Source organism: Ochotona princeps, chromosome 17 (assembly GCF_030435755.1).
Source record: "Ochotona princeps isolate mOchPri1 chromosome 17, mOchPri1.hap1, whole genome shotgun sequence".
Lineage (NCBI taxonomy): Eukaryota > Metazoa > Chordata > Mammalia > Lagomorpha > Ochotonidae > Ochotona > Ochotona princeps.
Window position 1 is genome coordinate 35248472 of NC_080848.1, and position 25483 is coordinate 35273954.

A 25483-nucleotide genomic window follows, 5' to 3' on the forward strand; every position below is an offset into this window, starting at 1 on the left:
GTCCCAGTGAGATGAGACACAGGAGAGTGAATGACAGCTTAACAAACAACCCAGCACATCACACCCCTACTGAGTGACACAGCTGGGTTGACATTCAAGTTTGTCTGGACCCACAGCCCCTGCCCCCTTCAGTCAACAAGTCTTTGTCTCCTTCTTCCATCTGCTGGCAGCAACTCTGGAAACTCCCCACTGTGTGCATTCAGGACCTGCCCAGCCCCTCAACCCACTGCAGGACTAACAGGGGACAGGAGTCTGAGGACAGAACTCCTGGAATCTTGCCTCTCCTGTCTGAGGGCACCCACCTGCACTCCCCAGTGTGCACCCCAACCTGGCCAGGCTCACAGAGGCTGGCGAAGAGCAGTCAACACACAGTTAACCAGCATGGCTCTCCTCAGGTCCCTCACAGGCCAGCCTTGTGCCTAAGCACCACTGTTGGACGCCCAGCTGAGTCAGTACACCTGGATCAAGATTTAGCAGTGAACAGATGATCAGGGAACCACTTGGGGGGCAGGCCACAGCAAGGGACACCAGTTCTCACCTAAGCCCCGGCCACCCCACTACACATCTTTCTGCTGGTCAAAGGACTTGGATCCAAACAACTGCACTTTGGTAATCATGAGGTTTCAGAGGGGTGGGATGGGGGATGGGTTCAGCTGTGTCTGACCTGCAGCCCCTCAGCCTGCCCTCGCCTGCAGGCCAACGCAGACCTTACTGGCTCTTGTCTAGCCATGCCACCAGCACCTGGTCATCTCCTCTGAGGAAGGATCCCTCGTGGGCAGCTCGGGTGTGAGGTGTGCCATGCGGCTAAGCCCGTGGCACCCATGATGACAGCATTCAGCAGGGAGACATCTGCTCGGGGAAGAGATAAGAACTTTCACAAATAGATACATTTACTTCATTGTTTCTTAGTCACATACACATAATCATATCTGAGTCACCTGAAGTCACAAAATTACAAGGACATAAACACGTGCAAGCTCCTCCCAACAGCAGAGTGCCCTGAGGAACAACCAAGCCCCAGGGTGCATCCATCTGCACCTTCATGCCGCTCCATGCACATTTGGCTGTTTCTTCCTGAACTGTGTTCCTCTCCTTTCCCACCCCATGCCTCCACAGTGGCAGCAAACAGGGAAGAGCCACTGAAGACAGACAGCAAGTTCCACAGAGCCAGGCTGCAGAAGTTCCATGGTTACAACTTCATGGGTCCTGCACGCCTTCTTTTTTAAAGATCTGTTTATTTTTTTATTGGAAAGTCAGATATACAGAGAGGAGGACAGACAGAGAGAAAGATCTTTCATTCGCTGATTCACTCCCCAAGTGGCCGCAACAGCAGGAGCTGAGCTGATCCGAAGCCAGGAGCCAGGAACTTCTTCTGGGTCTCCCACAAGGGTGCAGAGTCCCAAGGCACTGGGCCATCCTCAACTGCTTTCCCAGGCCACAAGCAGAGAGCTAGATGGGAAGTAGGGTCGCTGGGATTAGAATTGGTGCCCATATGGAATCCCAGTGCATGCAAGGTGAGGACTTTAGCCACTTGGCTACCATGCCAGCCTCCCTCCTGCACACTTTTGAAGGCCAGGGGCCACAGCTGCCACTTCCCTGAATACAGACAGCTGGGTAGGGCACACCTACAAGGGCTGAGGGGCCACAGGCAGAAACAGGACAAGTTCACAAAGAACTAAGGCCTGATGCAGCACGTTACAGTGGAGATACTCAGAGCACCAGGGCAGCAGAAGAGGGAGCAGCTGGGATGGCTTCCAGGGAGAGACATTAGCGGCACCACCATGGACCATCCTCTGTGGGAGGCACTTCAGCTTCTCCTGCCCTCGTCCCCCCAGGGAAGGACTCAGAGCCCGCCGGCCATCGCTGTTAAAGCCACGGAGCTGGGACTCAAATCCAGAGCTGTCTGGTTCTGACAATACTGACATCCATACTGTTCCCGCTGCACGGACGGCTGTGTGTGGGCACATCTGCTCTAGGACTCCAAGAATGGTAGAGTGACCGCCAGAACAAATGAATCACTTTCAGAGCAAAGTGGAAGAGCAGGAAGACAAAGATGAAAAACACACAGAAGAAACAGAAGAAAATCATGTTCTCTCCAAACCTCACGTCATGATTGGCTGGAATAGCAAACATAAAGGATGCTGGCAACATGACTGCGTTGAGAGGAGCTGGGGACACCACCAGCGTGTTGCACCTGCTTGCTGGTTGTCTCAGCCTACAAGGTTGGTCAATGTTTCAGAACACAGGTTGCAGACCGGTTCCAGATGAGAGGTCTCTCAACAGGCTTTAGAACAGCTTCCTCGCTGGGCCTTGGTCTCTCAGTTTTGCTTTTTATACTGCAAGAAGAGAGGGAAGAAGATGGTGAAGGAAGCCACCAAGGAGAGAGGACTGGAGTGGAAACCTCAAAAATGGCATGATCCAGGTCTTGCCTGGCTCCTGCATGGTTTTCTGGAGGTGTAGGGACCCGGTAGGAGGCACCTGACATCTTTTTAAATCAGAAAAGGCAGCTGAGAGGAGTGTGGAGGGAGGATATCAAAGAAGCTGAGGAAATCAAGACCAAAAAGTGAGGTTCCTCATCCTTCTCTGTTTTATTTTTTGGGGGAAAAAACATCTTAGGTAGTGAAGGATCCTCAGCAGCTCAGAGTTCAATCAGAGTTTTAAAAAATGTGTCCTGGGCCCGAACCCTAGAGATTCAGACTTACAAGTACAAGGAGAGGGGGGCCCTCCAGTTCCCTGGGTCACTAACACCAAAGTTCATGGACCAAGTAGCCACCTGCAGCCCTGCCCTACTCCCTTCCACCCTCAGTTCCCCTGCCTAAGGCTGGCCTCCCACAGACAGGGCACTCACTGTCCAGGCACCAAGCTGCTGCCAGCTCTGTCCCAGCCTTCTCCTCCTCCCGGTTGTCTCAGCGCTCCCCTTGGGCACCTCTGGCAAAAATCAGCCTTTAGACATGAACATTAATGTGCACTGTGGGAGACAGCAGGGTCCACATAACTGGGTCCCTGTCACACATGTGGGAGACCTAGATCAAGTCCCCAGCTCTGTTATGACCTCTTGACCCAAATCAGAAGCATGTTGGGAGTGAGCCAATGGGTGGGAGCTCTGTTTCTTTTTCTCTCTCTCCTTCAAATAATCTTTGAAGTGATTAATGATAACACACATGCACACCTTGCCAAAAACAAATGCTGCCAGAAGGCATCACTTTTCAGCTCCTAGGGGAGAAGAATGAGCCGACCCAGGCATGGACCATTTCCAACTATTAGGCAGAGGCGACTCCTAGTGGTCACAGAGATTAAAGCCATCATCAGCCCGCTGGGCAATGGCTTACTTACTTTGTTCATGATCCAGTCGGCATCTTCAATAGCTCTTTTAATAATCTGCTGGATTCTCTCAGGGTTGTCTTCATCCGAATGAACCCGGAAACTCTGGCAGTACAAGAATAAAGAAATGATGGCCAGGCAAAATTCACAGAGCGGACCACAAGGCGTGGGCACACTGCTATACTGCTCAGTACACTGAGCTCAGGTACACTGCTCAGTCTTTCTACTCAGCATCCTGCCCATCCTCTGACAACAGCTGGGGCTCTTGTGCTCAGAGATGGGAAGTGTGCTAAGCGACCTCACTTGAATGCTGTTCTCTTTGTGAAGCTCCCACTCCTGCCAGCACGGCAATAGAAAGAAGAAGGAAACCTGGCCCCTGAGTTGCCCCAAATCACTCTGGGCCAGAGAGGAGGGCTCCAGCATGAGTCTGATATACTGATCACAGGAAGCACTCCTGCCAGGGTGCAACTTCTGCGAAGGCTTTTCAACAGCAAGGAGCAGTACTGTCTCTTGGCCCAGTTGGAAAGGCCATGTGGAGAAGGGAGGTGAGTGGGAGTGGGAGGTGACTCTGGTGGATTCAGTCAGGCCCGATCCAGAGCATGAGCTGCTGGGGAGTTTTTGCTCTTTTTTTTTTTTTTTTTTTAACTTTATTTCAAACAGATCTCCCATCTGCTGATCCACTTCCCAAATGCCCAGACCAGGCCAACGTCATTAGGCGCTAACATAAGCCAAGTCTCCCAGATGGACAACAGAAAGTCAATTATTTGATCCACCCTATTGTCTCCAAGGATGCACCCTGGGAGGCAGGAAATGATGGATAGTGCCTGGGTAACTGTCACCCGCATTGGAGATCCTGATGAAGTCCCCAGTTCCTGACTTCGGCCTGGCCCAGCCCTGTCTGTTGCAGGCAGTTGCAAAGGGAACCTGTAGACAGGTCCCAGTCTTTCAAATAAAAATTAAAAAAAAAAAATCCCAACCGGAATCACCAATTGCTAACACTTTACCACACTTGGTTTTTTTGGTTTTTTTGTTTTGTTTTGTTTTTTGTTTTTGTTTTTTGTTTTTTGCTTTTTCATTGTTTTTTTTCCAGAGGCATTGAAAAATGAGTCGCAGCCTTGATGCCTTTAACTCCTTCCATACATATTTCCTCCTGACAAAAATTCCCCCCCTTAGAGAACCAGAATTAGACTCAAAGTTTAACACTGATATGATACAGTTCTCTAATCGACAGCACTCATCCCAGTGTCATGCGTTGCCCCAGTAATGTCCTACAGAGAAATCTTTTTTGTCTGGTCCAGGTTCCAGAACTGTCACAGCTCTTAACACAGCAGTTCTTGTGCCTGTCTTCGTGCTTCAAGATGCTGGTATTTTTGCTCAAAGCAGCCTGGAAGTGATGTGCTAGACGCCCTGATGGTTTCTCACGATCACATCAGGCTGTGCATCACTGGCTGGGATGCCTGTCACATGAAGTTGTATCCATGCTCTATTGTGCTTGTCTGCTGAGCTGTCTGCTTTATTCAGGCCCTGGCAAGGAGCTGGGAGTTGCATGATGTATTCTGAACAGACAGCAGCTAGGCTTCCCAGCATGGGCTTCCTGTGGCCCCTCTACACCGTCTCCTGACCCTGGGCTCCAACCCCTCATGGCGTCCCCTTGAAGAAGCCCCCCAGTCCCAGCGTCCCCTGCTCCTACCTGCCTGATGGCATGCTTGTAATGCTCCTGGATGCCCTTGGTCGGCAGCTGCTGGCAACAGCGCAGCAAGTATCGGTAGAGCTGCAGTGGCCTCTGCACCAGCTCTGCCCCTGGCAGTGGGGCCATGTTTGAAGACTTCTGTCCCTGGAAAACACAAAGCATTGCTTCTCAAGCATCCAACCCTCAGAGGAACAGGCCAGAGGCAGTTCAGGGGCATTCAGGGGTCTCCCTGATGGAACCTGCTCCAGAGCCTGGGGCTAGGCGTTCAGCCCTGCAGAAGCCCAGTCCAGAGCAGAGTCACAAGGACCGAGGGCAGTGTGGGGGACATGCATGACCTCAGCCTTGAGGTCTTCTGTTGAGCTCTTCTCCAGGGACTTGGTGGGAGGTGGCACTGACAGGCAGGGCAAGGGAGACACAGAACCTCTTTTACATCATCAAGCCAGGGCAGGTGCCAGACAACAGGGCTATCTAGCAGGGCTACTCCAAGTGCAGCCCTGAACCTGCAGCTCCAGCATTGCCCTGTTAGAAATGCCCAGTCTTAGGCCCACCCAAACTGCCTAGCACAGGGGTGGGGAACCTCTATGCTGCAGGGCCATCTGAAATATTAATAATCTCATTCATTTGCAAGACAAAATTATCAACTTAAGGATTGGCTTGCTGTCCTCAGTGAATTTCAAGTCCCACCCACAATAGCCTTAGCAAGTCAGTCTACATGATTCAGTAGGTGTAATAGGACCCATGGGCTGGACATTCTGACTGCTGTCCTAGAGTGTGCTAACGAGCTGCCCAGCAGACCTGCAGCCCTTCTGAGCCTACGAAGCAGCTGCATACAGGGACGCTGCACCCAGAGCCCGGGCCCAAGACTTCACTTACTGTGTGCTAGTCCAAGAGTAACAATGGGCGCTTGTTCGCCCTCATCACTCTACATGTGACTAACGCACACAGGAAGAAAACTAGGCACAGAGAGGTCTGGTAACCTGCCCAGGATCACACAGCTGATAACAGCAGAGAAATTGAAACCCTTACAGTTTGACTCCAGAACCTTTTCATTTGTTTGTTTGTTTTTAAAGATTTACTTCCCTTTGTTGGAAAAGCAGTTACAGAGACATAAGAAAAACCAGAGAAATCTTTCATCTGTTGGTTCACTCCCAAAATGGCTACAACAGCCAGAGCGGGGCTGGTCCAAAGCCAGGAGCCTGGAGCTTCTTTCACATCACCCACATGGATGCAGGGGCACAAAGACTTGAGCCATCCCTCACTGTTTTCCCAGGCCAGAAGCAGGGCACTGGATTGGAAGTGGAGCAGCCAGGACTCAAACCAGAGCCCATACAGGATGCCAGCACCACAGACAGAGGCTTAGAATGCCACCACATTGGCCCCATACACCCATTTTTATAAAGACACTGGGGTTGTGTTGTAGCACAGCAGGTTGGATCACCATGGCATTCCATGTCAGAGTGCAAGGATGAGTCCTGGTTGCTCTGCTTCCAATCCATCCTCCTGCTAATGCTCCTGGGAAAGCAGTGTCAAGGACAGCTCAAGTGCTTGGGCTTCTGCCACCCATCTGGGAGACCAAAATGGAGTTCTTGGCTCTTGCCTTCAACCCAGCCCAGAATTCTGCCACTCTTTCAGATAAATAAATAACTCATGCAAAAAAAAAAAAAAGTATATGGAAGTATAGAGGAGCCTACAAATAATTCATGGAAAATTCATCTTGTGGAAAAACTATGTAAGGATTTCAAATTTTTTTGTACCCTGGGCAGGTATTTGATGCAGTGGCAATCTCTCAGGGCCTGGTGTGATGGTCTAGTGCCTAAATCCTCAAATTGCATCTGCCAGGATCCCATGAGGGTGCCAGTTTGTGTTCCCGCTGATCCACTTCCGGTGGATAGGAGATCTCTGTCTCTCCTCTCTGTAAATTCACCTTTCCAATGAAAATAAATCTCAACCTCTCTCCAAAATAATAGAAAAACTGCTTCTGTTATGACTGTTTTGCACCAAAATGAACATCTTTTAGTTCCAATTTTTTAAAGCTTTACTTGGAAGAGAAATCTTCCATCTACTGGTTTACTCCCCAGATGGCTTCAATGGCCAGGACTGGGCAAGGCCAAAGCAGAGCTTCTTCTGGATCTCCCATGTGTGTGGCAGGGACTCAAGTATTTGGTCCATAATGTTACTTTTCCCAGGTCATTAGCAGGGAACTGGACCGGAAGTGCAGCAGCCTGGACAAGAACTGGTGTCCATATGGGATGCTGGCATCACAGATGATGCTTTATCCACTATACCATAATGCCGGCCCCCAATTCCTTTTTCCTATAAACTTTTTGAAGTTTCCCTCACAGTGGACCATCAACTATACATATTTAAAGTGTACAAGTTTGGCCCTTGTTCTGCCTTTTTAGTAGATGAAAATAAGTTTTTAAAACTATCAACTTGGGCTCAGTATGGTAGCCTAGTAGCTAAAGCCCTCACCTTGCATGCGTCAGGATCCCATATGGATGCCAGTTCATGTCCCAGTGGCCCCACTTCCCATCCAGCCCACTGCTTGTGGCCTGGGAAAGCAGTTGAGGACAGCCCAAAGCCTTGGGACCCTGCACCTGCATGAGAGACCTGGAAAAAGCTCCTGGCTTCAGATCAGTTCGGCTCCGGCCACTGCGCCTACTTGGGGAATGAATCAATGAATGGAAGGAATCTCTCCTCCTCTTTGTATATCTGACTTTTCAATAAAAATAAACAAATCTTTAAAAAAAATAATAAATGAATAAATAAAAGGCAGAACAAGAGAGAAATATTTCAATCACTGATTAATTCCCCAAATGTCTCTAACAGCCAGTGCTGGGCCAGGCTAAACCCAGGAGCCCAGAACTGCCCCCAGGTCTCCCACAGGGAGATCAGGGACCCAAGCAACCGGACCACATCCACTGCCTCACTGGATGGATGGACAGGAAGTTGAATCTGAATCAAAGCTGCTGGTCACTCACCGGCACTCTGATACGGAATGCTGGCATCATAAGCAGTGGCTTAACCTGCACACAGCCACTATCTTCAAAAGTCACCTCATGCTTTCTTATGATCCTTCCTTCTGCTGTCCCCACTTCCTTACCCCCAAGGAATCACACATCTGCCTTTTGCCACAATAGCCTGAAATGTATTTTCTAGAGTTCTCTATGAAAGGAATTACAGAGCAGGCTCTTTGTATCTGTGAGGACTGTATTTTTACCCTCTGTATCATACCAGCTCTTTCCAAAGAACTCATAACTCTTTTTTGACGGAAATTAGAAGAGCATAGCTTTTTTTTTTAATAGTAGCTTCTAGAACGTTAAGTACTTGTTAACCCTTGATTAAGTGTCCCCTAGTCCATTACCACACCTCTCTCCATGTTGACTGCCTGACAAGCCCTGGCCTGGACCTCTGCCTGGCACCTAGTGTGGGGTCCCTGCCTCCTGTCAAACAGGCTCTGGAACTGGTCGGCCCCAGGAACTTCTCCCAGATGGCTCAGGTCACTGAGTATATTGCCCAGTACTTCGGCACATGCAGCTGCTGGGATGCGGTGGTCCCTTTCTACCTCATCCCTGTGAAGAACCATATTTACCCTTCCTGATCCAGCTTGGGGTCATTCCTTCAGGAAGCCTTCCTGGCTGTTCATCCCAGAGACAGGAAGAATCACTGCGTCCTTCTCCTGGCACCACCACACTGCTCCCCACACTGGGCAGCAGTCCATCAGCTGCCATGCCTGAGGCCCACCCCAGGCAGAGCGCCTGCCCTCAGCAGGCTTCACACTGTCTAGTGGAAGCGAAGGAATCTGTTCTCTGCATACAGACTTTCCCTCTCAGAGACAGAGGCTCCCTGCCTTCCAGACTTAGGAGTTAAAAGGCAGATGAAGAGACTGACCCTCATGTTGTAAAATCATATGAAAACGAGAAAGATGGAACCAGAATGCCCTTAAACCACAAAGGGGGGCTCCCGGCACGGTAGCCTAGTGGATGAAGTCCTCGCCTTGCATGTACTGAGGTCTCATATGGATGATAGTTTGTGTCCCATCCAGCTCCCTGCTTGTGACCTGGGAAAGCAGTCGGGAATGGCTTGAAGCCTTGGAACTCTGTACCTGTGTGGGAGACCCAGAAGCAACTCTGGGCTCCGGCTTTGGATGAGCACAGCTCCAGCTATTGCAGCCACTTGGGGAGTGAATCAGCAGAGCTTCCTCTGCGCCTCTCCTCCTCTCTATATATCTAAAGAAATCTTAAAAAAAAAAAAAATTTAAAAACCCACAAAGGGAAACTCTTCAGGCAGCTGCTTTCAGAAGCGCCTCTCTCTGTGGCCCACAGCAATACCCCACTAACCATCTCCATGGCTCTAGCACCACCTCCTACCCCTCCTCTGGTAACAGCCCCCTATGCCACTCCAGCTGCCACTCCACAGTTTTCAACTGACCAGTTCACACAGGCACTAGGATTGTTCATAGACAGGCACATGAGGGAGGCTGATCCAGTCAGAACTAATCCTGACAGCTTTACAGGATAGAGGGAAAAAAATCCAGCTTTTCACTCCCCCTCCCCCCTGCAACACTTCATGCCAAGAGGACTTGCCCCGCTCATGTCCTGAATCATGCTGCCTCTTCTAGAAGTCGGAGGCTGCAGGCACAGAGCTGAGAGTCCAAGAGAAACCACACAGCAAAAAATGCACTGACCCCACCCCTACACTTTTCATTGCTTGGAGCCAATTCATCCTATCTTACCAAAGTGGCTTGGGGTTTTTTGTTTGTTTGTTTTGTCACCTGCAACCCACACCTGGTGGACAAATATCAACTTTCTAATTCTACTTTCATGATGAGACCCAATGGTTCCAGCAAGGCCTCCTCAAGGCCCTCATGCTAGGAATTGTCAACTACCTGCCAGCCAATGAGGGGAAGCTCATCCCCGGTGCCCAAGATCTCCAAAGGTGACCACGCAGGACATACCACCAAAGCCCCCAACCTGCTCCACTGGTAGGCTTCCCCAAACTATAAAAAGTGCTAATCAAATATTGTAAAATGCTAGTCATCTAACAGATGGTTACCATCTGTAGTCCTCAAAATTAACATTTGGAAAGAGCACAACTCCCTTTCGTTACTTAAATACTCAGGCAATACTTAGTAACCAACCTAGCAAGTATGGGCGGCCAATTATTTTCAGCTCAATTATAAGACTTAGTCATTCTCAGTAATAACTAGTAAAGAATACATGTGTGGATCCACTTAAAGGAACTAAACTAAAAATGTTTTAATTTAATTTGAAATGTGGGTTTGCTATTAGTAGAGGGGCAATGCAACTCACAGCATCATTGCTAAAACTGTGGTCCAACCCTCTGGTCCTGGCAATGCTTACTTCACTTCTCTTGCCCTTTGGCCTAGACCTACACTCCCCTGACCCCCACCTAGCACCAGTGCTGTCCCTCCATCTTCGCACGCAATCAAACTAAAAGCATCACAGTCATCCAACAACCCTCCCTCTCCCTCATCACGGGACTGGTTTTAGTCCTGTGAAATGCTACCTCTCAATGTCCCTGCTCTCAACCCTACTGCATGGCCTTGGCTCAGGTTCTTGTCACTTCACACTGGGACAATCACAGCAGTTCCTTCCCTGGACTTTGTCTCCAATCCACTTACCTTCCATCTACTCTCCACCCAACAGCCTGGGTGAATGAATCTTTTGGAAATATATCTCTCAGGCTGCTCTGTTCCCTTCCTAAGACCTTTAATGTTCACTCCTACTCCTCACCATTCATGGCCACTTTTATCAAAATGGGGGACAAAAGCCTGAAATTATTTTAAGCACTATATAGCCAGCATTCTTATATTGTGATGGCTTTGTTTATTTTCATGGGTCTCATGTGGGAGAGGTGGACTCCTGGTTTCTGCCAGGTTGTGGGCAGTGGGGAAGTGAATCAGTGGATGGAAGATCTCGATCCTTTCTCCCATCTCTCCTGTTTCTATTATTGCTCTACCTTCCAAAACAAAAGAAAATAAACAGAAGTTTAATAAAAGCTTATGAAAAATTAGAATTAGGAGATGATAACAGAGCAGGCACTGTGGCATAGGGAGCTAAGCCACCAATTGGGATGCCTGCACCCCATGTCAGAGTGCCTGGTTCAAGTCCCAGCTTCTGACCCAGTTTCTTATTGATAATATTCCTGGAAGGTATCAGGTAAGGGTTCACAAATGTGGGTCCCTGTCACTAATGTGGGAGACCTGGAATAGGTTCCTTGCTCCTGGCTTCAGCCTAGCCATGGTCAGACACCTGGAGAGTGAGCCACCGGAGGGAAGACAGAAAATGCCTCGATTCTTAGGAGACATAAGCAGTGATGTCCCAAGGTGATGTGACGTCAGTTCTGTAACTTGCTTCCAAATAGTTAAGCCAAAGGCAACTTGGAGAAGGGAGTGAGAAAGAAAGGGGGAAAAAAAAAAACAGGCAAAATGTTAAGATCGTGTTTGGATGGCAGGTGGGAGGAGTGGACATGAAGCTGTCATTTCAACTTCTGTGTCTTTGAAATGTGTTATTAAAAAGATCATCTTATGAACATGTCTGGCAGGGAGAGAGCCATCCTGCTTTCCTCCCCACAGTGGGGAGCCTGCAGTGCAAAGGAAGGCACCTCCTTTCCATCTACTGATGTGGTGGAAAGTCTCTCTGCTTCTGAGCGAAAATCTGCCACTGCTGTTAAATTCCGCTCATCGGTCTAACCTTCTCCCTACCCCTACCCCCAGTTTCCCATGATTCAAAGTTAACTTTCCTTTGCTCTCACAGTCATCCTAAAGCTTCTGTCATCCCCCCAAAAATTCTCCATGGGTTTCAGCCTCCTCCCAGACCGTATCCTATGGGGAAACAACAGCTTGGCTCCATCACTGAATCCAGGGACAGTGGCACTGATATCTCTTTTGACCTGGAAATTCAAAGAATGTGTTCAGACTGCATTCCCTGCTTGGCCTCTCCTGCTCCCAGGTATTCACCTCCCCTAGTCTGACCTCTCCTCCTCCTCCTCAGAGCCATGTTTCCTAAAGTCTGTTTCTCCATCTTGTATTTTGTTGGTTCAGAGTCACAATCTGCCATGATACTCGGGGCTTCCGACTCTGCTACTCCACACAGCAAATGCATCAAAACAATCACGTCCCAGGTAAGCCTGTCACATGTGCAGCAACATTCAGAGCTTGGAGTTTGGACAGGAGTCTGGATGCAGCCCTGGGACCACAGAGATGAATGGACTGACGAACCTGGCTCTGCACGTCACCTCCTGCAAAGCTAATGGCATCTCTCCTGTGCCAGGTAGGAGAGATTTGCATGTGTACTCTCATTTAACCCCCACAACCTCACTAGCTCACTTGAGGTTCTGAGAGGTTAAGAAATTTGCCAAAGGTCACACAGCTAATACACCATAAAGCAGGAATCAAACCTAGGTCTGTTTGATTCCAAAGCTCATGCCATTACTTGCTTAGTGACACCACCTGCATATGTCTACATCTGAACCGGCCCTAACATCGTTGGCAAATCAGAGCTAAAGACCCTACAGAAAACTTTCCCTCGGCGATACAGGACCATTTGTAAAAGCCTACTATTTGGTACTTCTCAGCCTTCTCCACAAAACTTTGTTCTATGCTTTTCACAGACACTGATATCATCCATAGCTTCCCCTGAACAGGGATGAAAAGAAAGTCACCACACTGATGTCAATTACACAGATAAAGAAAAGGGACAATAAAGAAATGCTACAAAAAAAAATTTTTTTTTCCTCAAAAAAGTCTCATGAAATCCAAAAGAGGATACAACAGAATTAAAGGAAAGGAGAACTGAAGCCACAAAGGGAATTTCCTGGCAGACAAGTGGTGCAGCTATCTAGAAATGAGCCTACAGTTCCCTTTGATCCCATGTCTTCTTCCCGAACCTGTGTCCTGACACGGGGCACCTAAAAATAAGTAGCGAAAAGTCATATATTAAAAAGAGATGGAACTGTAGAAAATAGCCAGAAATCACACCCTACTGAACATTGGTGCAAGCTATATTAAGGCCGCTCTTAAAATATGCAATTATTCTTCTTGATGGGAAAAGTAGGATAGGAACAGAGGGTTTCGCTCCCTGCTGCAGCCCAGTCCAGGGCCACAGGTTTGTAGTCTCCCCAGGCTGGAAAGAGGGGCACAATCCTTGCCTCCTACTGTCCCCTCCTACCTTGCCCAAGGCTCAACAGTCCCCAACAGTCCCGCCTGGCACCACCTCTGTTCCCAGCCCTGCACCCACACCTTGCTTGGACTTTACAAACATCAGTCTTCCCTCCCCCCCAGTTCAAACCCTCTAGTGCTGTCTAAGTACACATCCTATGAAACACTGCATAGCACAATGACAGTTAACTTTGTCACTCTCCTTCGATACCTCTAAGGACAGTTCTGTACCAACAGCTTCTAAAATTTGCCCCAACTTCTCTGATCAATCTTACTCTAACATTCCTTCCCACAATTTCTGAATTTTAGCCCTACACTGAGTTTGGAGGTTAAGTTCATGGACTTGAGATCCATCTGTTTTTTTGTTGGGTTTGGGATCTTTTTTTTTTTTTTAAGATTTATTTATTTTCATCGGGAAGTCAGATATACAGAGAATAGGAGAGACAGTTTGATCTTCCATCAGCTGGTTCACTCCCCAAGTGGCCACAACAGAGCTGAGCCGACCCAAAGCCAGGAGCCAGAAGCCTCTTTCAGATCTCCCATGTGGGTGCAGGGTCCCAAGGATTTGGGCCATCCTTGACTGCTTTCCCAGGCCACAACTAGGGAGCTGGATGGGAAGCAGGGCCACCAGAACATGAACCAAAAACTCATGGGATCCTAGTGCGTGCAAGGTGAGGACTTTAGCCACTCGGCTTCCACGCTGGGCCCTGGGTATGGGATCCTAAACAAGTTTCTTAACTCTTAGCTCTCAGTTTGTTTCCCAACTGCCAACGGGGATCCAACAGTACTTCCTGCGTGGAACTCTTGTGCTAATGCTCTTTAAGCTCTAAGCACATCACCTGGCACACCATATGCCATACACTTACCAACTATTGTTTCTGTTAATATCAACTCAAAAATGTGTTGTGTTCGCTCCAACTAGACTGTGGTCCTATTGGCATATGCGAGGTCTGAGCATGTAGTCAGTAGGGTTAGGTTGGGCTGTAGCATCCATTGGTTTGCATATGAGATGGGGCTAGAGACATAAATGACTGGATGATTGCAACCACTAGTTTGTGTGTAAACTATTGTGGGTGATGGGCTGAACTGGACCTCACAGTGGCTGGCACACACAGGAGTTAGGTCTAGGGTCACCTCTGGTGAGGTTTCTTTGGGAATCCTCCCCTAACTGGACCACTGCACTCAAAACTCCAACTATGGAGAAAACCACAAGATTTGTCATCTGACCATGGAGTATGTGTCATAACTGGGCCTCCTTTGTTGCTGAGGCCTGTGCAGGGGAAATTACGCCCAGACACATATGGGGGACATGGCAGAAGACATCCAGTACCACGGAGGGCAGAACAAATTGGACAACTCTTCTGGCCAAACTTTGACAGCAAGCATCTGGGCAAGTGAAGACTCAAGGGTGGACCATCAGCCAATGGAACTTGGAATGACTTCCCCAACTTTGGAACAATGAAATTAACAGCATCTCAGAACTACTGAAACCACTGAAGCAGTGCCCTGGGAACAAGTTCCACATCAGGGATCCTAGGATGACACTGGGTGGCCAACCTCCATCCCCGGGTACCGATGCGATTAGGATGCTGGGAGTAATCCCTTTCTCTCCTCCCTTCTAACTTATCTCACCTGTCAAGAGGCCAGGAACAGATGAGCACACCCCAGATACAGGAAGAAAAAAAAAATTGGAAGCAATGTGTCATCCACTTTCCCCCATATTTCATCCCTTCCCACCCTAATCAGTGAGCCACATGGACATACAACCTTCTCAACTATGTAAACATCAAAAATAGAAGATTTATTATAAAAAAAAAAAAGAAAAAAATGCTGTGCTGCTCTTCACATTTCCGTTTCCTCACTTCAAATTCTTCATCTACCCCAAGAACTCCTTTGTGTCCTTAAACACCCAGGCCCCCTGCCATCCCCTAAAGATGTCTGTCCCATGCTGTTCACACCTGCCAGATTCATATTACCATTTAGGTAACAATGTGGTGGAGGAACACGGGACAGGACCCCAGTTTCAGAGCCTGCCTCCACGGTTTACTAGCTGTGCGCTTTCAGGCAAGGTGCTTGGCTTCTCTGGGCCTCTGCTTTCTCCCCTGCAAAGGAGAATAAAGATCAAGGAAGCTTATATAACTAGCACAGAGGTGGTACATGCTAGGTACCAGAACACCATCTTCCTCCTCCTGAATTTACCTTCCTGGCCCACTGTAAGTTTCTGGGGCAGACTAGATTGTAGCAATCATACCCCGTAATTAACAGCACCTGGACCATAATGAGACCAAACCCCTACAATTTAAGGGCTGCATCCAGGCTCTTATTTTAGCCCCTTTGATTCAAGGTGTGCTTGCCTGCCCTTTATCAAAGGAAATTAGCTGAACTGAAGAAGGGGTATAACTGGTCCTACAAGGGTACAATCGCCAGACTCAAGAAGTCAATTGCTTCTCCAACAGATAGGAACCTTGATGGCCAGTAATGGTCTGGAGTGGCCTGAATAAAACAATTCCATGCCCTTGGAGGATATAACTGTTACCTGCACATAACCTCCAGACCAATTAAATTCCACCTGGCCACAATAAAATCCCTAAAGAGCATCACCTTGCCAATCAATCAAAGGAAAGTCACAAGCACCATTGACCAACCAGGAAGCCCCAATAGCAATCTATATTCACCCTTAACTCCCTGGAGTGCCTGGGAACTAAGCCAAAGCTGTCCAGCCAGTTGCTCTGCACTTTGTAATAAACACCTACTTTCTTCTGCTAACTTGGTATCAGAAACTCTGGCTTTTCTGAGCACTAGGCAAGATAACTGGTTTAGGGGTTCCATAGCAACTAGTTTGGAGGGGCTGTTTTGCAACAGCTGGCAACCATGAAGGGCTTTGGTCCTGAGTGCACATCTTTCCTGTAAGATAATGGCCCCTTGCCCACAGTCACCCCTGAGCACTTGTCTCAGGGACAATTCCAAGTAGTCCATTGTTGACCAGGCATCACTGGCTTAAGGTGTTTGGCCTGAAGTTTCAGGGAGACGTCTTTAGTGAGTAGTGAGCTCGTATAGGGAACATTCTTTTGCAATATTTGGTTCACCTGCCACTAGACATTAGGTTTGAAGAGACGTTTCCCTTCTTTGAGCTGAAATAAGAACTGCCCTGAGAGATGCTTTATAATTTACTGGTTCCATCCACAATCTAAGTTCTTTCCAATAGGCTCAAGCTAGACAAATGGGCAATCAGAACCTATTCCACCTTATGGCCCTGTAAGCTGTATTCTTCAAACTGGAAATTTTCAGTTTTGAGCCCATGAGAAAAAAACAACGGTATTTTTCTATGCCAAAGCATGGCTTCAGTATTCTTTGAGAGCTGGGAAACAAACGCCAGTTAAATAGATCTCCAGATAATACTATCTTCCAACTTGAATTTTTCTGTGAGAAAGAGGGAACATGGGAAGAAAACCTAATTGCCACAAGAGCACAGGCTCTTACATTATTCTATTAGAATGAACCAATACACAGAAAGTATAATATACCAAGAATAATGGCTCAGAAAGCAGGGCCTCTGAGTGGTTCCTGAGCAGGTCTTCCAAGTCAGCACACAGAAGAACCTGTTGTGAAAATACTTATAGGCACGACAACACGGGTAAATCAGGGAGAATGGGCCAATAGAAGACTGGAAAGAACATGGACTGGCATCCCTCGGAGAGTGCCAGAATTCCAAGTGTAAAACAACTTCTCCTTAGGGATCAAGCAAGAACGGAACTTCAACGCTTGATTATAGTCTTCATGGAATATAGAATCAATTACCCCTGCAGGCCTCCCCTTAACTCTTCCATCTCACGAGCCAAGAGGCCAGGAACATGAGCATACCATTTCATTCAGATCTGAAGGCTGGGAATCCAGGACGGAGCATGTCCACCCATCAGTGCCCAGCCCCCATACTCCTACCTTGTCTGGGAGCGTCCGCTGGTTGACGTTAGACTTCAAGGATGCATTCTTCTGTGCCAATGGGCCAAGTGACAGGGGAACTCTGCCCTCCAATGGGAACACCCAGGGGCTAACAGAAAACAATACTGCTGGAAGGTTCTGTGTCAGGTCTGTAACACCTTTCCCAAGAAGTGCAGAGAACTCCATCTTGCGGATTAGCCGTTCCTCTTGTATGTGCATGACAAAGACTATTCAGAAGAACACTACAACCACTTTCATTTTCCAGGCAGAATAAGATTATGATGTCACAGAAAAGGCTCAAGTTTCCCAGCTCTCAGTAAAATACTAGGTTTTAAATCAACACAGTATTAGTTCTGGCGCAATAGTGTAGCAGTTCAAGTCCTCATCTTGAGTGCACCAGGATCCCACATGGGCGCCGGTTCTAATCCTGGTGGCCCCGCTTCCCATCCAGCTCCCTGCCCTTGGCCTGGGAAAGCAAAGACGGCCCAAAGCCTTGGGACCCTGCACCCGTGTGGGAGACCCAGAAGAAGCTCCTGGCTTTGGATTGGTGCAGCTCCGGCTGTTGCAGTCACTTAGAGAGTGAACCATCAGATGGAAGATATTCCTCTCTGTATATCCATCCACCTTTCCAATAAAACAAATAAATAAACCTTAAAAAAAAAATAAACACAGCATTGAAGAACTCATCTTCTAGACAGATGGGGAGTGGTCGTCCAAGAAGCCATCCCCACCACCAAGAGACAATTACCGGGTGTGCTGATGATGGCTGGCTTTTGCTGCATCTTGGTATCCCACTCAGAAGTAAATGTGAAACCTCTGCATGAGGCCTTAAAAGGCCCTCATACTGAATTACTGTGGAACAGGTAACACCAGGGAACCTTCCAGAACACTAAAGACATGACAAAGGCACCAGCACTGGGGTTGCCAGACTTGGGGAATCCATTTGATCTCTTCATGTGTGAGATGCAGGGAGTAGGACTAGGTGTTCTGAATCAAGAGCTAGGAAAAATGAAATGCTTGGTGGCATACTCTTCAAAGAATCTCACTAGTATCACAAAGGCTGGCCACCATGTGGGAGAGCAATAGCAGCTGCCTGCAGCACATTATAGGATGCCAAGAGATTCGTGTTCAGATAGGCCATTGCAGCAGACACAGCTCACTGCACGTCACCACTCCGAGAACAAGGAGCCTACTGGCTCACTTCTGGCTGCCTGGGGAAACACCAAGTCACACTGCTTGATAACCCAAATGTTATTTTAAAACCTGTATAGTTTCTGAATCCGGTGACCCAGCCCTCAGAGGCCTCTGGGGAACCTGTGTGTGACTATTTACAAATGACTGACCACGTGTATTCCAGTGAGCAACATCTGACCAATGTCCCTCAGGAAGCTCTAGACCTAGAACTCTTCACAGATGGAAAATCAAGGGGCTGCCTATGCAGTAGTGACACTTCCTCACATTCTAGAAGGATAAACACAGCCACAAGGGACATCAGCCCAAAAGAGTGAGCTTACCTTAGGAGAGCAAAACGTGCAAATACTTACACTAATTCTAAATAGGTCTTTTCTGGACTGCTGACTTCAGAAAGGAAAGAAATGAAACAAGCTTGAGAGACCTAGAAGTTACTAGACAGCTGTAGGCCCCGGTCTCCCAAGGGTTAACTCCACAGCTTAGCTTGTTTCTAAGAGATAACAGAATGGGCAATCTTGGCCTAATGCATTTAGCCCCTGGCTTGACTGCAAGTTCCCTCTTCCTTACTTTCCTTTTGTTAAGATGCCCCCAGGGGAACTTAGGTGTTGCTTGAACTTTGGGATAATACTGGGAGGGACTAAGCAGACTATAAAAGCTGCGGGATACTTGGAATAAATGGCATTCTGTGTACAAGAGTGACCCACTGCGTGTTGTCTTGTGTTGTCTTGTGCGTTGTCTGTTTGTAACCCTAGTCCCTCCACTCGGCTCGGGGGACACGGTGACATGGGCGTTGCCGACAGACAGCACCGGAATCAAGTGCAGTTATGTGCTGTCCTGGACCCTCACCTGAGGAAATAGCAGAGCTGACCAGGCAAGCAAAGGCAGCAGTAAGAACTATGAGCCCTTCAGTGGTGGTACTTATTCCACATACAGATCTCAGTCCACAGCAGATGGCTCCCCAAGGGCTCTCACTCAATCCCGGGAATGGAGTTTTGACCCTGCAAATGTAAACCCAGACCCCTGGCTAGTAAATGATCAAGGAGTAAATTCAGGTGCCTGAGCATCTGACAGAAGGTAGAATGAAGCTGATACATCAAAGTACCCACTTTGTATGAGATGCAACCCTCCAATGGATTCAGAAATATATAAATTGGCCTAGATCCGTAGAGAACCACAGAGAGAATTATTCAAAAGTGCATGGTTGATGTTAAGATCAACACAAAGGCAGAGCTACCTCTCCTCAGCTGGGAGAGGGTCCAGGGGAAAACCGGCCGACTACTGTAACACTAAGGGCAAAAGGAAAGCACAGGTTTTTGTTAGTGACGAAGGAGACTTTCACCAAACAAACGGAGGCTTATCCCTGTCACTCACAAAAGGCATCCGAAGTGGTTAAAATTTTGTAAAGAAAAAAATAATCCCCAGATTTGGATTGTGATAAGGTCAGAACATCCCTAGCTGGTCCCATGCAAGAAGGACCCCAACAATGAGGGGTCAACTGGAATCTGTTTGCCTCTAGGAGACCTCACCCAACAGCAAGATTGGGAAAAATAAACCACAACTAGAAAAACATAATAGTTACGGACCAAGAAACCACCCTGACTTAAGGTTCTGCAGGTTGCACTGCTCAGAATCCGGGTAGGCCTGTTAGGCAGGTAGAAATGAGCCTATATGTGTGAGAGGGGCCTACGGTGAACACAGCATCAGCAGAAGCCCAGCAGCACACCTTGGAAGTAGCCCAGTATCTTACACTACAAAGTCCTGCCCAGACCCCGTCAAAGAAGGCTCCCCAAGAGAATCCTCCTGACTCAGCCCCTAACTTCTCCCCGAGCCTGACCACCCCGGGAGATGAAACCCTGAAGGAACCAAGGGAAACTCCTCACCTGGTGCTGGGTGGGCCACCCAGCCTGACAGCGCTCAGGACTGAGCCCTTGAGGGGAGTGTTGCCTAATTCACTCAACAGACCCTCTGTCCTGGAGGGGAAGAAGAACCCCACTCTGTTACACGCCCCAGCTGAGCAGACTGTGTGCTCAGCTCCCAGCTCTTGCCCGCGGCCCGCCTGGCCTGCCAGGTGTAATCACTCTCTCCATCAAACCACATCACCTTGCTCTCCCTGCTCCACCTGGGCACTCGCTCGCTCAGGTTCTGTCTGGAGAGGTGCCCATTCGTTCTAATGGACGCTCTAGCTCTTTAAAATTTGCTACCTCGCTTACCTCTGTCCCCAATCTCACGTCTGAATTCTTTCTTGCATGAGTACAAGAACTCATCTCACGTATGTCTGCTATCAGGCCCTAAAAGCACACTTCAACCAAACCCACACAAGTCACACTACTGGAGACTCTTTCTCTGCTCACAGGGCCCTGGTGAACAATCTCATTTAAAATGGAAAGAGTTGGGCCCTGTTAGGTATGTGTAGTCCCTGGGACTGGTTCTCCATGCTACTCATTCATTTGCCTCTAACTGTACTTTACAAACATGTCCCTGCAGTGCTTAAACTCAGAGGCTGGCTCCTCCTTAAGACTTGGAAAGAGATCAGCTTCAACCTCACTGGGTAGTCTTTACAAGGTGCCACTTGTAAAGAAGCAAACATGTTAGTTACCTTTACATTAACATCTGTTTCATGAGTTCACTGGCAGGGGTCAAATCACGGATCCAACACACCCATGTAACCCCAGTAAGTCCCAGCCAGCCTGACCAGGAGGAGGAAAGTAGCACCCAGCAACCACTACTGCAGGGCAAAGCTGCACAGAGACCGGCCAAGCCTACTGTGACGCAGGGCAGTGCGGCAGCTGAACTGGCAAATGACACCTCAAAAACCACCTACAGCTTAGTTCCTTTAACCCTGAGCACCCCACAGGAAGCCATCAGGCAGTCAGATCAGTCTCATCTGATTCCCTCAGGACTAAGGAAGAACAAAACACGAGGACAAAACACTGAGACAAACCCTCCCATACTGTAAAAACAAGATCCAGGCGCTTGTCTGTCTCCTTTAGCCCCAAGTGTCCTCACCTGCCCTTTATCAAAAGTAATTCAGGGAATTGAAGGAAAGGTAACTGGCCCTCCAAAGATTCTAATCGCTAGACTCAAGAAGTTGTTTGCTTCTCCGATAGATAAGAATCTTGATGGCTACTAATGGCCTGGGGTGGTTTGTGTGGAGAAAATTCCAGTTCCCTGCAGAATGTAATCACCCCCTGTATATAACCTCTAAACTAACTGGAGCCCAGCTGGTCAAAATAGAAATTCCCTGAAGAGCCCTACATCACTGCGCAACCAAAGGTCCGAAGTACCACTGACCAACCAGGAACTTGGCTGATTACACACGCACCTTCAAATCCCAACTTAAATCTGTAAGATCCTTCACCCCTGGCCTGCACTATGGCTGAGGCTGAAGGAGACTGACACATACCTTCCAGGTACTAGGCTGAGTCCTTCAAGGGACGAGTGAGTCCACACCCCCTGACCAGTCCCACCTAGCAGAGGAAGAAGACTGAAGCTCAAGGTTATCAACAAGGCGAGCCACAGGTGGGCTGCGCACCTGTCGACAAGCTTCCACCTGCCAGGCTCTTTCTAGACGTACTCTGGGCTCCCTTGAGAATTCCTGGCTCAGGCCCTTCCTCTGCTGCTCCTCCCTCTGACCTCTGTGCTGGTCTTCACACACCCTCTAGCTCCTTCCTGCCCAGGACCCACGTGGCTCTCACCCTACGCCCTGTCCCACTCCAGGTATGTAAATCTCACTTAGCCCTTCTCTGACCACACCACAGACCCTGCTGTTTTTCTTCCAGGCAGTGATCACCACGTGATACATATATATTCAGCTGTTTGCATTCCCCCACTGGAATGCAACAGTGTATCCCTGATACAGTACAGTGCCTGACACATAGTAGGCCTGCATAGGTAAGGAACTATTCATTTGAGCACCAACAGGGAGCCAGGCAATACTGACACAAACAAGTTTGATGGGCAGCTCCTTGCCTCATGGGACTTAGAAACAGGAGAAAATCATAAAAAACTATTCCGTCACAACTAAGCATCAACATATGGAGACCAGTGTTGTGGCAAAGTAAGCTAAGCTGTAAAGGCAGCATTGCACATGGACCCCACATCTAGGCAAGAGACTTAGAAGAAGCTACTGTCTCCTGGCTTCAGACTGACTCAGTTCCTACCATTAAGGCCATCTGAGGAGTGAACCAGCAGATGAAGATCTCTCTCTCTCTCTCTCTCATTTCCCGTGTGACTACAGAGATTCCCCAGCGAGTCAAGAATCGGAAACTTGGGAGACGAACAGTAACCCTGAGGCCTGTGTATGTGAGGCCTGCAGGACAGTAGGGTTCGGGCAAAGGTTGAAGGTGTTGGTGGTGGCAGAGGGTGACAGAAGAGGCAGGGAACAAGCCTGGGGCTTGCAGGAAGGCCTAAGGGAAGAAGGGAAACCCAAGGCAGCCCAGGGAGCGAGGGCAAGAGTTATCCAGGAGGTTGGACATACCCAGAAAGGCCTGGAAGGTGGAGCTCAGATGAGTCCTTAAGGCTCACCAACTGATGAGTGGATAAAGAAAGCGAGGTACATTGATACTATGGAATATTATTCTGCAATGAAAAAAAAAGATGGGCCAACCTTGACAGCACTATGCTAGGTGGGCAAAGTCAGCCACAGGGGCTGCATAACCAGGACACTCCCTTACATGTGCCGTCCAGAGAGGGCAAACCTATGGACAGACACACGCGATGGCTGAGTCGTCCCCCCCACCCACCCACGGGCAAAGCGAAACTGAGGCAGGTGGCAGCCAAACAGGTTGAGAGGACATGGAACGGTAAATAAGGGTCGCTGCTGAAGCAGGGAACTGTGTGTGGTGAACGGTAACTGCACCACACTGTTAGGGCTTAACCCCAGGCGGCAGGAGGCCTCAGCCACGGGGTGACACGCTGCAGAAGGAGCGGTGGTGGGGGAAGCAGGGGGACAAGACGCTGCCCCCACGCCAAGAGCCGGACCACGAGCATCTCCTGGAGACCCTCCTCTTGCATGGGACCCGCACGCCTGCTCCCTCCCGCGTGGGCCTTCCCTGCTCCTCAGAGGCCTCCTGAGGTACCGCACGGCCAAGGCCGGCCCCAGCGGCGCCCCCGCAGCCCCCAGGGAGACGGGGGCGGCCCGAGGACAGCCACCGCCCCCACAGCCCCAGGCCGCTGCCCCCGTCGCCACCCTCGGCCTGCGCGCCGCGCCTCACCCGCCTCCACTGCGGACGCCACTGCCCCGGGACGCCGCGGCGGCGACCAGTGCGCCTGCGCCCCGCGGGCCAAGGCGCGTCCGCAGCGCCCTCTGCCGGCCGCGCGCGGGACTCAGGGTCCTACTGGGTGCTGCCCCCTCTCCCTCCTGATCCGACCCCACCCGATTGACCGAAAAAAATGAAAGCTATTCCGGCTAAGAGCCAGCCTACTCCACCTTCTGCTCCCGCTCTGTCTTCCGCCTGTTGCTGACCCGTATGTAAGCCCCTAAGGCAAGCTCTCCCCCATATTCCTGATTATGAATTATGATTAAAAAAAATTTTTTTTGAACAGAGGCGGGAGGGTGGAGTTTGTTCCAGATCCATTACAAAGCTCGCTGGAGGACTTGTCTAAAATCTCTCCTGTGGATGACAGGAATTACGTCTGGATGAGAACCTGCGTTTTGAGCCCTTTTGCATCAAATTGCAGTCCCATAACACCTGTCCAAAGAATAAATATGACAGGAATAGGCACGCTTCCTTTCAGACCCATCTATAATTATAATTGAGGAGAAGAATCCAGAATTTAAAATCAGAAGCCACTGCCAGATTCATTCTTTGGAAATGAAATAATGCCTTTTTATTAAGTAGGCTCTCCCTACTCTGTAATGTTGAAAGGCAAAGTGCCTCTCTGAATTGATGTAAATACAAGTTTTATAGCCTGAAAGAAATCCAGATGAGTTTTGATCCTGTTGAGCGACGCTGCTGCTCACCTCCTCGGCTGACGTCTGAAAGGGAGTGAGATTGTTCACGGGTGATGCTGCTTCTGTTCACGGCTCTCTGGGGCTTTTTAAACCCATGTGAAATGAAAGGCTGCTTTCCTTGCATGAATCCATGTGCATTTGATGGAACAGAACAGCTCGTAATGTAATGCCTTCTTCTCACATCATCCTTTTCTTTTCTTTTTATTCTAAAGGAGAGCATTGCTCCCGGGAGCACCTGGGAATATCTTTTATGTAACAGGAGACTCTTAGGAGCCAGGAAGCAGGGGCTGTTCCTTAATGCAGCTGTCTTCTCAGCCTTTGCCCTTTTGCTTGTTGTTGCTGTTCTGCGTAGCCTTTAGAATTTTTTTCTCCCTCCCCCCCACCTCCACTTTAACATACTAGATTTGGTCCAGATCTCATGGGAGAGAGGGGGGCATTCCTCCCCTGAAACAGACCCCATTTATTTTCAGTCTGTAGACTTGGAGCAAATATATCTGAGAGGTACAACAGTACCCTCCTCAATCGACCCTCTTATTTACACACGCATGATCGGGGGCACATCCTTAGTTTAGGCCTCATCAATACGTCATAAAGCTTTAAAAACTTCCTGGAAACATTCTGCAGGGACACTGTCCACCCCTCTGCTCAGCCTTAGGAGCACGGAATATGTTGGAGAAACTCACAGTCTGTTCTCTAGCTCCATCTCCCTTTTGCTCCTAGAGGGCTGTGTCCCTGCCTCAGAAGCACCAGGTCTGACACCTAGGTCTCATAAAATATTCAGGAGGCAAGCTGTTCCTTTTACCTCCACCTTTAGAATCTCTTACGCCTCTTCTGCCTTTGCAAACACAAGAAATTCTACCTTTCCCCAAAATTCCTTATGAACATCTGGGGAACCAAGGAAGGTTGAGAGCAACCCAATGTGAAAGAGAGCTGAGCAACAACATCCAGGGTTTTTGTTTGCGTGTGTATGTGTTTGTTTTTTGCCCCAAATCACAATGGAAACCTAGATTCTAAAATACTGGAGCTGTGACACTTGAAAGTAACATTACGTTCTTACGGTTTCAAATAATAAAACAAGAATTGTGACCAACCCAAACATTGACTAAAATGACACCAGGCCAACAATCTAATGGAAAAAAAAACAAACCCAACTGAATTGCCATGTGATTTTTCGTTACACTGAAATGGTAGCTGATAAACACACTCC

General features: G+C 48.8%; 1 protein-coding gene across 2 annotated transcripts; it reads right to left on the bottom strand.

Moving 5' to 3' along the window:
- Positions 1 to 2071: 2071 nt before the first annotated feature.
- On the bottom strand, positions 2072 to 23621 carry LYRM9 (LYR motif containing 9). 2 transcript variants are annotated; one of them, XM_058676309.1, is made up of 4 exons: positions 23537 to 23621; positions 5012 to 5155; positions 3334 to 3426; positions 2072 to 2336 (listed from the first exon to the last, which is right to left on the bottom strand). In XM_058676309.1, exons 2-4 carry the CDS (start codon positions 5135 to 5137, stop codon positions 2319 to 2321), a joined length of 237 nt encoding a protein of 78 aa, XP_058532292.1. In that variant the 5' UTR covers positions 5138 to 5155; positions 23537 to 23621; the 3' UTR covers positions 2072 to 2318. The 2 variants fall into 2 exon arrangements, with proteins under 2 accessions (XP_058532292.1, XP_058532291.1); XM_058676308.1 differs by lacking the exon at positions 23537 to 23621 and adding an exon at positions 17133 to 17362.
- Between the last annotated feature and the right edge of the window lie 1862 nt (positions 23622 to 25483).